The sequence below is a fragment of the Sceloporus undulatus genome, chromosome 1 (assembly GCF_019175285.1).
Source record: "Sceloporus undulatus isolate JIND9_A2432 ecotype Alabama chromosome 1, SceUnd_v1.1, whole genome shotgun sequence".
Classification (NCBI taxonomy): Eukaryota; Metazoa; Chordata; class Lepidosauria; order Squamata; family Phrynosomatidae; genus Sceloporus; species Sceloporus undulatus.
In genome coordinates, this window is record NC_056522.1 from 99260243 (window position 1) to 99276415 (window position 16173).

The window sequence follows — 16173 nt, forward strand, 5'->3', positions numbered from 1 at the left end:
CTAACATATTCTTCTTTCTCATTATATTTTAATAATAATTTATATATTTCACTTCTAACACCTTTCAAAGTTTCATTTGCCTCTATACTGTCTCTTTGCCTAATCAATTGTTCAAATTTCGTATATTCTCTAAACTATAATTTTTCTCTCTCAGTTTTTTGTCCATTCTTCCAATTGAATACAATTAAACCAAGTTAATTTTAACCTTTGCAATTTCTCCTTTATCTTTCCATTTATTCCAATCTAAATTCTGGGCTCTTCACTTCTTTTGTAAGTTCTTGTCATTCTGAACTGGCACAGGAGGTAACCTGACAAATAGCCAGCTGGATCATTAACCATGAGTTGCCCTTTTTGAGTTACCATAAAACATGAGCAAACAAGAATTTCTGTTCAGTGTTTATCATGACTAACTCCGGAAAGGAAGTCATAGAATCATAGAATGGTAGAGTTGGAAGAGACCACAATTCAACAGAGTACTGTTAGCTGCCTCTACCAGCTACTACATTTGGATCCATAATAATACGAGTTAGTTTTTATAAGGCAGGACAATATTATTGTTCCTGTAACAAAGAAGGGCAGGGCAAACTTGGTAGATTTGAGGCTAAAGTGATACTGGAACTAGTGGCTTCCTGTCTTGCAGGTCATTACACTGCTAGTTGCTATCCTATGCTGGCTTTCAAAGAGGAGGTTGATCTTTCATTGCTAGCTGCCCCATGTATGCAAGTGAGGATTTACCATTTTTGGAATCTTTAGTCCAGCTCCTGATTATATCTTGCCACTTGGGAAGAAGATAATTCAAAGGGAAAAAAACTGCAGAAGTCATCAGATACTATTGCTACTCTCTTTATCGGCATTCTCCTGCCTTTTGTATGAAATTTGTCTCATTGTTTTCAATTTCACACTGACAAATGTGTGTGTTATCTTCCAGGCAGAAAAGCCACTTCCCTTTATTTCAGATAAATGGAATTGAAATTGTGCATTGTGATCAACCTATAGGATTTCTGTTGAAAAACGGCAAAGGCAAAGCACTTGTCATGCTTGAGTATTCTATCCCTGTGTACATCTTTGAGAAATAGCCTTTTTTCTCACAAGCTTTGGGACATCTTCTATTTTTCTTTGATTGACAGTGGGTAATGTATTTTATCATTAAAATTGGTTCTGAAGAGATGCGTGTTGCTGTCCATGTTTCTCTTCTAACAGTGGAAGCCTTTTGTTTTGAAAACAGTCTCTGAATAAATGGAGATAATCTCTACAAAGCGACGCTGATATTGACCTGTCATATCATGTGTTGCTTATCGAGGGCTAAATAAATTGAATTTCATTTTAGCCATTATCTCAAGCTATTTATTGAATCATTCTCCTGTTGAAAGGTGGCTTGTGGGTCAACAGGTTCTCTGTCTTCCTTCTATCTATTTGTCTATTATTAACCTTTAGAGAATTACTGAAGCTATTACTCATTGTATCATATACAGTTGTGACCGATCTTCCTGATCCATAAACTTGTATAAGCAACTAAAGGAGAGGTGCATGCTGTGTGTGATTGTCACCTGGCCATTGTGATTTTCCCCCTTCATTCCTATTACTAAAGAAGAATACATTTTGTCTATTTGAGGAATAGTGTTTGACATTCAATTCGCTATCCATTGGCAATAAGGAAAATACAAGTATTTTATGGTAATATTGAAAATAGATCACTGTGGAGCACATTGAATCTTTTCAGGTAGAATGAAGTGGTATATGGTTGAGTGAATCCTTCTCTTCCTCCATGCATGTATGTCACTGAACATGATGGGAGGCCTGATCCTTCCACTCATACATTCATGACTGTACCCACCAAGAGACTCAAATAATGTTGGAGATAGGACTGTGTGAAGAGTGGTGAGACTGAGATGATCTCAGAAGTGGCATGGGCATCTCATTCTGTGTAATGGCCAATACAACACAATGTATACATGCTGAGAGCCATCTGGGAACAGGGGTCAATAATCTGTTTTACTTATTTGTGTTTTTGGAGGACAGGTAAGATAGAATATTTATGACAGATAGAATATTTATGACAAATTGAAATTTGTTTTCATCTGCCCTCAAAGTTACAAAACCATTAAGCATTACAATTTTATTATGTTTCAGATAATACTATTTTAGGTTTTATCACTACATGTTGCAGTACTGTCCAGTGGCACAGAGGGATAGTGTTGGATTCTAGTCCTAAGAAAGATTTATAGGCCCAATTGCTTTTGAACTTTCATCAATAACCAATATCAAATAAAGTACTCAAGTTTCAAGTTATATTCTGTTATTTTTGGAAATAAATGACTTATGGCCCAAACAGACGGGCCAAAAAAGCTGGCTTCTACGCAGCTTGAGGGAATGGCCATTAGATGATCCGTGCCCCCAAGATATAGAGAAGCCACGCTGAAGCTGCTTCCGGCATGCCCAAACCCAGCCCAAAAAGGAGTGGATCTTTTCCCTTCCTATTTGGGCCAGCAGTGGAGGATGCCTTCAGGACAGCGGCATGTGGTTGCTGTGGTCCCACAACATCTTGGGCAGGGGCAGCTTCAAGCCACCCCCCTCATGGCCATCTGTTTCAGCCCATAGCAAATCATTTCAAGTCATAAATATTATATTATGATAAAACTTTGTCTGTTTCGATTATTAAGATTATACCAGACCTGGCAAATCCAGTTTTAGCCTTTCTTGAATAAGGGTGCATACAGATATATCTTTTAAAAATGGTCTTGCAAAACAAGGGCAACTTTTCCCCTAATTTTAAACTTTTTTGAAATATTTTCTATCCTGATTTAAATGGATGCTGTTCTTCCCTGCTTGGAGCTGAATGCTGCTAGGTTTGATGTTCTGAACCTGCCACCATATTAGACCAGATGATCACTTCTTTAAAATTAAAGTACTACATATGCAAGTTTACCAGACTGTATGTGTTATACCCAGTAATGCATAAATAGGCATCTGCTTTTACAGTGGACGTTTCTCTTCTACCTTCCCATTTAGTCTTCCATGAACCCAACATTCTTGTTCTGTGTGTTCGCCATTCTTCCAGAGCAGGTGTAGGACTGTGTACAGGGTCCGGAGGGTTGTGTGTGGGTGAATTTATTTCACAGAGACATTTGCATATTGAATAGTATTATCCAGAGACATTTTATCCATAGACTATTACAGGGAAACCACCATAAAGGCCAATAAATTTAAGCATGTTAAATACCAGTAAATGTATTGTGGTGTAATAGTAATTCAGATTCAGTGCGGTATAGTAGTTTGAGCATTGGACTATGAGTCTGAAGACCAGAATTCAATTCCTCTCTTTGGCATAGAAACCCACAGCATGACCTTGATAGAGTTACACAGCCCAGAAACCCCCATGATAGGTTTCCATAAAGGTTACCATAAGTCAAAAATGACTTGAGGGCACAACAACAACAGTAAATAATGGCCTTTATGCATCTGATGATATAAGCTAGATTCCTATGGTCTTTACACTGTAGTTATGGTGCCGAGCAATTAATTCCAGTTCAACTTCCTCCCCTCTCCCCATCACCACTTACTGTGCAGCTGCTGCTGCGATAGACGGGTGGCTGTTTCCCTGTCTTTTGGGAAGCAGCTCACTGATGATCCCACCCTATTCCATGAGTGTTCCCCATAGTGACAGGCAGAAACTGGGTCCCTGTGTTTTTGTAATGTCTTAACTGCTCAAAAGTATGTAAATTTGATTGCACTTAGATTGACAGGATTACATATCCCACCACATTGACTACAAGAAAGCTTAGATTGTCTTCTGACTTCCTAAACTTGTTTACATTGCAGCCAGATTTGAAACTAATTGGACTCCCCTCTACCTCCTCCCAAATAATAGGGATCAAGGTATATTCTTGATTGGTAAATAAGAATCAAATTACTTTACATGTAGAAAAAATGTAGCAGACTATTAAATAATTACATATTGCCCTGGGCGTATAAAGTGTGATGCATTGGCATTTAGTATTTATTTTGGTTCCTAATCTACACATGATAATTTGTTAGCAGAATAAAGCCTTCCTTGAATTTACAGTAATTAGAAACTTTGATTAGTGTGTTTGTAAAGGAACAAACTTATGAGTCTCTGTGAATATGATAATAATAAAAAGAATACCTTGATGCCCTTTGGAAATACAGCATATCTGCAGGAAACTCTTCTACTAGAATTAAGTTGCAAGAAGGCTCCAGCCGTGTTCTAAAGGGCAGAGAAGCAGCCCCAAAGAGTAATAAGTGGGACATGTTGGTTCTTCTCCTGTTTTGAATGAAATTGTTGTTAATGAGATGCAATTAAGTTTTTTGGAATTTACTAAACAGTCTAGCAGCCTGTTATTGGAAAACATAATTATTAGGAGATTACTTTCTACAGAGGCTCTACAGATGGAGGCTTTGTGGTGCTCCAGTTTAAAACAATTGAACCTGATCTCTAGGGTCCCTGTTATGAACGTTGCTCCAGGAATAGAGCAAAACTTGCATTTTAAAGCATCAATTTTACCAGCAGTGGGACAGTTGGCAGAGTTTACTAAGGCTGTTGTGAGATGCTGCAGACTTTAATTGCCATTTCAGCCTCAACAGAATATGGTTGATACTGCCACGGGTGAGCACAGCAGTGAGAAATCTCAACCTGTTTTTTCTTCCTCCTCCTCACTTTCTGGCAGGAAAAATAAAGGATACCTTTAACATGCCTGCCAATACCTGAAGACATTTGTTACATTTCAAGGAACATTTTTGCTCTCAAGATTAGCAGTGGTCTGACTTCTTTAATGTTTGATGTGGTGCAGTTAGAATGCTTATTAGTGTTCTTGCTTGGAGGAACCTCAGTCCAAACACTTTGAAATTGAGGGTCACAAATGGAAACTTCACATCGAACTCTTATTCTTTCCTGTTAAAGGGATTCAAGGAAGCAACAACCTTCACTCCAGGTAAAGTTACAATATCTTGTGAAGGGAGGAGACTATTGAGGAAGGATTCTAGAATCATAGGATTGGAAAAGACCACAAGGGCCATCCAGTCCAACCCCCTGCCATGCAGGAACACAGAATCAAAGCATCCCTGACACATGGCCATCCAGCTATATTTATAGATTTTCCAGGTTAACCCTCCTCACAGTGTCTTCTTCAGGATGTCTTGGAGTACAGTTCCAATCAACCTCAGTTTTTGGCTATACTGATTTAGACTGGAATGACTTGTAGTTTAAGCATTGATAACACAACATATAGAAAAGGCTTCTGTAGACCCTTTAGTCTCTAACAGTGGGGAAAGGTAAAAAAATTTCCATTAGAAGAAATGCCTTCTATTGGGAGCCTGAGAAATGGAAGGAAAGGGAGGATTTTCTCAAGGACCAATAACTTTTCACTTTCATAGAAGTCCCCCACATATTAAAAAAAGAGCTCTCTTTATCCTTACATGCCCAACATAGTTAAAAATCATACGGGGCCATTTTCAGCAGCTTATTTGGGGTTAGATATCAAGCCTGAACTTTCCCTTAGAAGCCAAGATGATTAGATTGATGCTGTCATACTTTGACCACATCATGAGATGGCATGATGTAAAGTCAATAACGTTAGGAAAGGTAGAAGGCTGTAGAAACAGAGGAAGACTACATGCCAGATGGCTAGATTCATTTAGGGAGGTCGCAGCTTGAATCTACAAGATCTAAGCAGAGCAGTGGAGGATAGGAGGGCTAGGAGATGTCTCATACCCAAGGTCACCATGAGTCAAGATAAATTCAAGGGCTGCTAACAACAACAAACCATCTATACATCATCTTATGCAAGTTTTCTTTTAAATGACTGCACAATGTAAAATTTGTGTTTTTGGACCACATTCTTTCCGATATATCCATGTGAATATTAAAGCCAACATTTTGGGCCTACCTTACCATGTACTCTTTTGCAGGCTCATCTGCTGTCTTTCATTTCATGGTCATCATCTTTATACAACCCTAAATAAAACTAATTTTCTCTCACTTCTGTGGCTGCATTTCTATGGTCTTGATTAAATTTGTTCTTAAGCTACATAGAAGCAAACCAGTTAAGAAATTTGAGTTCTCTGTCTTTTTTGTGTGCTTAAAGATCCTAGCAAGCAAGCAGCAAATGGTTTTAGTGGCTGTATTTTGGCTCAACATTATTTGAAATAGACACTCAGTCCCTCTCACTCTGGGCGTATGGGAAAACCTGTCAGGTGTTGCTCAAAAGTGTAACCTTTGTGGAGGATTAGTTTGAGTGTAAAAATTTTAACCTTTCTACAGCAGGATCAGATGGATTCAACCCAAAGCAAGTACTGTCTATGGCTGGGGGCAGGGCTAGAAAACTGCGTTTTTCAATTCATAGTTGTCCAATGGAGGAGAAGTTGGAAGTAGAGATGTATAGCTTTTGGAAAATGATAAGACTGATTGTTTACTGCAGCCTTGGTGAATAACCGCAGTAAGTTAAAGAGTGGCCAAAATGGGGCAGGTGGGGCAATGTCCCCCATCCTTTCCTGTAGTGGACAGGACATGAGAACATGTCCCAGTGTGGGAAAACAATTAGACTCACTGTATGTATCTATACAGGTTGTTGTTTTATGAAAGCAAGTAGTTTATTGCTGGAGTACAATGCATTTCTGAAAATAGAGTTCTTTTCTACATTCTGCTTGAAAAACCCCACCACCTGGCTTTCTAATCAGTAAATAGCTGGTACATGATTTTTTTATATCATGCTATATCACAAGTGTACAGGTAAAATCAATTTAAAACAGTAGGAACATTTTAAATTTATTGGAAATCATTTATGTAGTCTAGGTTTGTGTTTAACAATGTAACAATTAAATTAAATGAAAACAGTTTTTAAAAAAAAAAACCTGTGCAGATTTGGGAGAAAGACAAAAAGATCCAAGTGGGAATCTAGTCATTGTGGGCAGGATGATTAATCCATGTATCACATTTTAATTCAGCAAAACACACATCTGATAATATTTATAAATGTATAATAAAACACACATCTGATAATATTTATAAATGTATAATAAAACACACATCTGATAATATTTATAAATGTATGATAAGGATTAGGGATGTGGGGGTGGTTAAATGTTTGTATTGTCTTGTAAGCTGTATGCTTGAACATATTTAATGGCACCCCTGTTTGGCTATACCATCTGTGCCTTTGCTTATTTAAGATTTTTTTGTTCAGTAAACAAGCATTTGTCAAAACAGAGAAGGCTTAGGGATGAAAAGAAGCACATTTTACTCATTTGAGTTGTTTGTGAATATATTCATCCAGAATGTAGAAGATTAATGTATACAATCTATGAATTGCTGGGGTAAATATACTGAGAGTTTAGAAAGATGGCATAGTTTGTTTTGCATATATCTTTACCATTTGAAGTAATGGACATGATTTTCATTGTGCAAATGTTTTAATTATCCAGGCTATAAAGTTAGTCTTGCTTGAGGGATGAATACTCCAGGGAATCGGTGATAGATGGACAGCTGCCCAGGGAAAGAAATAAGTTATGTGGCTATTTTTCATCTGATTAGAGATCTCTGTACATGTTATTGGTTAAGCTTGGGTGACAATGCATATCTTTAGCAGCTAAGATGTCAGCTAGCTTGTTTGGAGGATCAAGGAAAGAACCTGATATTAAACTTTTCAAAATGATTTTATGGGGGGGGGGGGTTCAGTTACTGTTGTGGGTGAATGTGGGTAACCACACTGCCCAAGTAATAAATTTTAATTAATATCTGTATCATTTTGGTTACTGCTAGTTTAGTAGAGCAATTAGTGTAATTAGTAAGCAGCATTGCTCGGTGGCATGATAAATCACAGTGCAGAACTTGTTGACTCTTCACAAGGATGATATATTATCCAATTTACTCAAATTTAATGCATGCAGAAAGAAACCATGAAACATAAAAACAAGCATTGCAACAGCTGTGGTGGTCTTTGGTGGCTCTTGATGCCTTTTCTTTCTTTTCAAATATTTTGTATTAGTCAAACTTGTCAATTAAAGATTTTATTTTTAATATTTGTAAATGTTAACATTTGAATGTACACAGAAAGAGAAGCAGTAAAGAGTGAACTTCTTCACACAGTGGCCATCATGTGAACCTAATACACCAATGAAAGTTCCATATTTTCCCTTCCCTTTATATTTCAGTATGATATATCAGAATCACAGAATAAAACTTGACAGAATTTATTTATTGTGTAAAGACCTAGTGTGGTGCAGTGGTTTGAGTGTTGAACTGTAACTCTGGAGACCAAACTTCGAATCCCTGCTAGGCCATGGAAATCCACTTGGGGACCCTGGGCAAGTCACAGTCTCTCAGCCTCAGAGGATGTCAGTGGCACCACCTCTAAGAAAACCCCATGATAGGATCATCTTAGAGTCTCCATAGTTGCAGGCACACAACAGGAACAAATTGTTAACATGAGATAAATCATAAAATAATGCAACTATTTATTTATTTATTAATTACTTATGTATACATCTTGGCCTTGCTTCAGTGAATTCAAAGTGGTGTACATGACTCCCTTCTTCACCCTGCAAACCACACAATACCCCCGCAAGGCTGAAAGAGAGTGACTGATCCAGGGATTGCCCAGTAAGTTTCATTGCTCAATGGGCACTAGAACCCAAATCTCTCACTCCAGTGACTAATGCAGTTTCACATCTTGTGGTAGGACATTTCTAAAAGTTATCAATATTCATAACCTTAATTATGTTTTGCATTTTTCAGAGCCCATGAGAACTCCCAAAACCTTGAAGATTGCTGAGATCCAGGCACGACGTATTGCCGTCGATTGGGAATCTCTAGGATACAACATTACTCGCTGCCACACTTTTAATGTCACCATCTGTTACCATTACTTCCGTGGTCACAATGAAAGCAAGGCAGACTGCCTGGATATGGACCCCAAAGCCCCTCAGCATGTTGTGAATCACTTACCTCCATACACAAATGTGAGCCTCAAAATGATCTTAACTAACCCTGAAGGAAGGAAAGAGAGTGAGGAGACAATTATCCAAACAGATGAAGATGGTAGGTTAATTTTTTCCCCTTAGCTGACAAAGCAAGTGTTGACTAAAACTGTTCATTGTGTTACTTTCTCTCCCTGTTCTCCTTCCCTTCCCCAACTTGCTGATTATTTGTTACATCTTCACAGTAGCCTGTGAATAGCTGTGCATTTTTTAAAAGGCCTTAATTTGTCATTTGTGTGTGCCCACATGAAAATGACAGGCTTGTCAACACTCATCAATGTAAATAACTTCGATATGGAAAAAAAGAATCTTTTGCTTATGAAATCGGTTAAAATTGTAGGAAAAGAATGAAGTCTGGTTTGAGTGTACAATGAACAAGAATAAAAGAGGGGAGATGAGCTACAAGATAGCATCTGCTACTTCCTCCACCCCCCACTTGTAAATTCCCCTTTTGCCTGGGGTCGATGTTCGATATTAGTCACCGTTGCTAACCCTGGTTAAAGTTAAAGCAAATGTTACACTTAATTTTACATTTTTGTATTTCCCCGGAACAAGTTACAGTGTGTGTGTGTGTGTATTTTATATGCTGTCTCTCTCCTCGTACAGGATTCAGGACAGCTTTTGCTGAGATTGATAAGGATAATAGCCTAATTACTACATAGTAATATTTTGTTGCTATTTTTCTGTGTACACTTAAAAGGCATCCTAAAGACATTTTTGGCCAGAATAGCAACAAAGTAGCAAAAAAGTAACAAGTCATACCACACTCTTTGACATTGCAGTTACTAATGGCCATGCATTCCTTTTAAATGATAACTGAGGATATGATGGTGTTGATTATGATGATGATACTGAAGATAGTTTCTTATAATGCAAGGCAGGAAGAAATTACTTTTTATAAGTAACTTTTGACACTCTGGTCAGTGGTTATTTTAGGCATGGCTAGAGATGGCTGAGAAAGGCTTTAGTGCATGGGAAGAATTCTGTGGATTTATCCCATAACATTATGGCCAGTGTTTTAATTTGTTGTGAGCATCTGTATCTTGTCATCCCAGTAACTTCAACAAATTCATATCTGGAGTGTTTTGTTCTCTTTGCTTCCTACGTATTTACAAGTACATATGCTGGAAATCTGCCTTGAAATTTCCCTTATTTAATACTGCTAACAAGTTAGCTTTATTTACCCTGTCTCAGGGAAAATAAAGATGTTTTAGATGTTTACAAAGCTCTTTAGTGATTATATATTATGAATCTTAATTTTACACAAATTAAAATAGCATTAAATTAAGTTCCTAAATGGATGGAAATTATAATATATGGAAATAATGTAATGTTCATGTAGTTGGGTTTGTAATTGTGTAATCGGAATGTAAGAGGATTTTAAAATAAGTACATTTTAAAAGCTAGTACACAACCAGATTTCTGTATTTTTCAGAATGTTCTCCAAAATATGAGCAACATTTTCAGTTCACTTCAATGCAGAAGGGAAGTAATAAGTCACACAAAGTGTATGGCTGGAACAGCAAACTACATTAATCTATCTAGGTGATACATTGTCAGTACTAACATCATAACAACTAAGTTTTTATATACTGTAATGTCTAGTGGGCAAACCATGGTTTGGTACCATATGACAAACCAGAATAAACCATGGCTCCTGTTAACTAAATTTTGTAATGTGTAATTCAGTAAGCTATAAAGCCAGTGCTCTGCAACCAAAAGCCACAATCCCTACAGCTATCGAGCAGGTAGAAAAAAATGCCAAGCAGTTGCAAATTTTTGTTTTAGAAATTTAAACTGCAGTTTTATCATGATTTAACAATTTCAAAAATGTTTGACAAATATCAAAAATAAAGGAATTGCCTCTAGGAAGATAGATCAGAGAGATTGCCTCTAGAAAGTACAAGCACCTTTTTTCCTGCTCAAGTGAATGTCAGCCAGTCACTCCATGGGGGGAAGTAAGTACAGTGGGCCCTCCCCTTATGTGGGGGATCTGTTCTGGATCCCCCCGCATAAGGGTAAATCCACGTGTGCTCATACCCCATAGGAAACAATGGGGCGGGGCACGCACGCCATTGCTTGTATTGTTGTGCGGCTTCTGTGTAAACTGGAAGCTGCGTATAGTGTGCCCGCGTATGGTGCGGGTGCACTGTAATTGCTCTGAGGTATGGAACTGAATTAGAGAGGGAGCTTTTCCTCTGCCCTGGCACCTGGTATCAGTTTTGGATACAAGGGGCTTATTTTAATAATAATAAAATAATAATGAATTTTATTTATGTTTCCCCGCCTCTCCCGGTGGATCGAAGCGGGGTTACAGACCACTTAGGAGTGGAAATCCTCCCTTGTCCCATTCTTGTGAGAATGCAATACCACAAAATATTTCTTCTCACCTGTATGATAGCAAGATAATATCTGTTGGCCTCCATTAGAGGGTTTTGTGTGTGTGTGTATGTGTGTGTGTGTGTTTGGTTTTGGTTGTGTTTTGTTTGTTTTTTTCATTTGCAATAACTAGTTTTTGCAAATTGTGTAGATGGTTCAAATTACATGGCTAAGTTGGATAGCTACTGCCATCTTGTGCGAACGTTTTTAAAATTACAAGATTAAAGCCATTCTGTTGCCCCACCTTTTTGATCAGTCATCCAGACTTTCTGTACCTACTGTCTCTCTGTGTTTCCTCTGTTCAAAGGGAAGCACTAGTTTTGCACACAAGGCATTTTGTGCAACTGGGAGAAACATTCATAGCAAAAAGTACTTGTTGTTACTGGAGGTAAGAAATCTCATGGTGGTTAATGAACTCTCATTGAGAAAAAATAATTTAGCAAGATTTCTTCATATGTCTATAAATGTGAATATATCATCTGTGGTCAGGATGCAGGACAAAGCTATTCCTAGTATTACCCAATCTGTATATACCCAGTTTCTTTCTCCTATTTTAATTTTGGTTTTCAAGACATTTCAGTCTGAAGTTATCTTTTTTAAAAATATTTTTTAATGCAGATAGCTGCTGATAAACAAAGGGGTAGTTTCACAGCAACTCTTTTTTCATCAGCAAAATATTTGAATGCAATGTAGAATGCACATTGGCTATAGGTTCTCTCTCTTGAGATCCTTAAAAAGAAACATGGGAATATGAAGAAAGCCATAAATCTCCCACAGACACAGAACTGTCAACTCCAGATGTTTAAAAATCTGTGATTTATACACCTAGAAAAATACAAATATGAAGTTATATATGTTTGCATGCTGGGTTTCAAATGCTCTAGTGACAACTTCATAGTTCCAGCTTTCCTACCTCCATGAATCACTTTCTTTAGTCAAGACTCTCTAGCAGAGGAAACAAAGGATTGAAATATACACATACATAGATGGAATCAAAATGCGATGAGCAGAAGGGGCAAAGAGTTATAAAAGAAAACCCCTTAGCACTTATGGTTACAGAATAGAAATGAGAGAAGTAAGGAAGAGTCTGGTCACAAGACATGGTGGAAAGTGCAAATGGGCCAAATTCAATTTCAATGTGCAATAAATCACAGGCCCAACATTTCTGGGTCTAGATGTGGGTGGAAAACTTTTCCCCCTCTGTAGTGGGCACATTCTCTCAAAGCTGAAGCCACTTCTGGGTAGGGCTGATCCTTTTTTATCTCTGTCTGCCATTTTTTTTTCTCCCCCACCAGTCTTTTACTCTCTTACTCCATCTTCTCTCCCGCCCACACTACCCAAAAGACTATTGGTCAAGGGAAAAATAATTTATTCCAGAAGTCCAAACTGATCTCTTGTGGAGAACATTTGAAACTAGGGAGTTTATCACACAGAGGTCCTTCTGTGCGCTAAACGTCATGCAAGTGCCCCCCCAAACATCATGCCAGTGCCATGGGTGTGATCCCCCATGGTGCTACGGAAGTGTAATCGCAGCTCCCGCTCCGTTCTCGTTCATGCACTCGGAACCGGGGGAGCCTCCTGGAGTGCTTTTCTTATTAACGGGATAAATCGTTAATAAGAAAAGCGCTCCAAGAGGCTCCTCCGGTTACGAGTGCATGACAGGAACGGATCAGGAACCGCGATTACACTTCTGTAGCGCCATGGGGGATCAAACCCATGGCACTGGTGTGACGTTTGGGGATGCTTGCATGACATTTAGCACACGGAAGGACCTCCATGTGATAAACTCCTAGGACAAGGTTCACAGTTTATCCATCCCTGATTTTGTCCTTAACTGGGGAATTTTCTGTCCTGTGGCTTCTCCTATCACTTCAGTATGGTTACCAAGCAGGTTCCGAGGAGCAAAGGAACAAAAACATGATCAGTAGTAGGGGTGAAAATCATATATCAGTCTAAACTAACCAAACAGTTCTTTAGCTCATGAATTGCAACGTCATTCTATCATGATGATTTCCACTTCCATGGTCTCATACCCAGTCACCATGCACTGAAGTAGTGTGTAGGATTGCAGCTCTAAGTGACTGTGTTTGGCAATGATTACTCAAGTATTGTTCATAATATAGCCATGTTCATTTACTAGACAAATTTCATTGCAATCTGGTGTGTGCACATTCAACTGCCAGAGGAAGTCTATCACCTGGGCTAGGCCCTGAGCAGTACATGGTTCATTGGAACTGTAGCTGAGAGAAGCACAAAGCATCCCCATAGGAAAAAAAAAACAAAAAAGAATGGTGCCTATAGTGCATCAGCAAGTGACACAAAACCTCACAGAGGGACTGTCAAGGCACATCAGCTGTCATCTACTTTCGAGTCCCTGTGAAGCAATGAACAGCTGTCTTCCTCTGACTGATGGATAAATATATCTCATGCAAGATGAGTAAATCTCATCTGTGTGGCTATGGTCCTTTTACACTATGAATTTCTTTTTAATTTATCAGATTAGGTTGTTTGCCCAAGAGGCTGCATATTATAGTTTTGTGCAGTCAGAAATAAATCTGATACTTGTGATGGATTTGCAGCTAGCAAACTGTACAATATTTCCTTTGATCCAATAACTTTTAATTTGTTTTATGCCATTACAAAATTTCAATGTTTTGAAAATAAATCTTTAGGAAATGCCATATATGAACTCTTTGCATGTTATATTAAAGCACAAGAAAAACTAATTTAAAGGACTTGATGAATATGAGGTTCACTGTTTAAATAGAGGCAACTTGTTAGAGCTTTCACATTTTTCCACAGTTGCCGACATAACTCTCTTCCAGAATATGCTGCTCGCTCCAAATGATCTGCTATTCACATAGAGCTGTAGGGCTTCTTCAGAAATGTCTTTTTGAATTGAAATCCAGAATGATTTTGAGTTGACTGACTGGTGGCATAGACTATAATTTAAATAGTAATAACACAGAGAGAGAGATAAAAGCCTTGTTTATTTTTATTATTTATTTATTTATTGCTATTGTACCCCACCTTTCTCCTAGGATAGTATCTAAAGGTGGCTTCCAGAAGAGTAAAACAAGATTAAAGTTTCATTTTACAAAAGTTAAAAAAGAGTTAAATAACAATATATTAAAACCATGATTAAAACAATTACAAACACATTTAAAACATAATCACAATTAACAGATATAAAATAAAAGTCAGCACACTGTTTCACCCATAATACTGTTATAATTTAAACTCAAAGCCCTACCCAAATAAAAATATCTTCACCTGCCAATGAAAAGAAAGCAGAGAGGGGCCAGCCCAACTTCCTGTAGGTGTTCCAAATCCTGGGAGCAGCCATGAAGAAGGCTCTCGTGTCTTCACCAAATGTGCTTATGAAGGTGGTGGGATTGAGACAAAGCCTTGCCCTACAAATTTTAATGCTTATGCTGGCTTATATGGGAGCTTATCGCATGCACATTTAACCCAACTGCACCCTAATGGGATGCAGCCGAGACTCAGGATGCAGGTGGGAATTATCGCACGTAACTCAATGCCTATTCCGCTGGCTGAATGCAGCCCAGCTGCACCCCAGGTCCCATATGTACTTCGGAGGCCACTTTTCAAAGTCGGGAAGCTCACGGCTTTGAAAAGTGGCCTCTGAAGCTCGCCTGGGAACCAGGATGCAGCCAGGATGCACTTGGCCAGAAGAATCGGCAGCGAATTATGTGCAATAATTCCTACCTGTATCCCATGTCCTGGCTGCATCCCATTAGGGTACAGTCAGGTTAAATGTGTGTGCAATAAGCTCCATAGGTATGATCTCTCAGGGCCATATAGCCCCAAGCCATATAGGACTTCAAATATCAAAAGTCATATATGGCTTTAAGATCAAAAAAGCACTCTGAATTGTACATAGAAATTAATTGGTAGCCACTGAATTTTTTTCAGTGACAGGTGATTTCTGTAACTTGTGAATTAACTCCAAATTAGATTGGTTCTAAGGCTGAAAACCAGTTAGCTTGATGATATTGAAATTGCTTGGCCTCAATAAAATTTTGTTTGTTTTTGGCAGTGCCTGGTTCTGTACCTGCAAAATCATTGAAGGGAACCCCTTTTGAAGACAAGATCTTCCTGAACTGGAAAGAACCTATGGAGCCAAATGGCATCATCACACAATATGAGGTATTAACAAGACATAACTAGTCAACAACGTGGTTGTAGGTTTCAAAATTTTTGATAGCTGTTTCATTTTGATGTTCTGACAGTGTATCTGTAATGTGCCATGTGCAGATTAATACACTGGAATCCTGCAGGTTTTAAGGTTTACATAGCAACTGTGTGCTGTGCGGTTGTGTTGTTCACTGGTAAGAAGATCCCTGATTTGGAATGTATCAACGACAACATTTATTACGGCACACAGCCAGCACAATGTTTCATCACAGTTCTCATAATAGTGTGTGAAGTATACCTCATCAAAGACACCCTGCATCATACTTGGAATGGGTTCCAGGCAAGTCGAAAAATAATTGCCTGTCTTTTGGTAGCTGCACTTGTAATGATACCTACCATATATACATGACTATAAGTCGAGAAATGTATGCCCCAAAATGGACTTCAAAATCATGGGTCAATTTATATATGAGGCAATAAGTTAATACTGCTTATAAAGTTCCTAAAAGAAGTGCCCACTCTTTTTCCATATCCAGGGATCTTTAAACAGCTCCCCATTTGAGTCCCCATGCGCACTCTCTTCTGTGTGTGTGTGATCTCTCAGCCTTCCTTCCTAGCCAGAGCTAACAAACAGCTGGAGAGACA

The 16173-nt window shown here is 38.3% G+C and overlaps 1 protein-coding gene across 17 annotated transcripts in view; it reads left to right on the forward strand.

Moving 5' to 3' along the window:
• Nucleotides 1–16173, forward strand: part of PTPRK (protein tyrosine phosphatase receptor type K) — a 478138-nt gene that overhangs the window by 367051 nt on the left and 94914 nt on the right. For all 17 annotated transcript variants that reach the window (XM_042475146.1, XM_042475067.1, XM_042475316.1 and 14 more), the window contains 2 exons: nucleotides 8750–9052; nucleotides 15431–15540. In XM_042475146.1, coding sequence (XP_042331080.1) covers nucleotides 8750–9052; nucleotides 15431–15540 — 413 coding nt within the window. The remainder of the gene's footprint in view (nucleotides 1–8749; nucleotides 9053–15430; nucleotides 15541–16173) is intronic.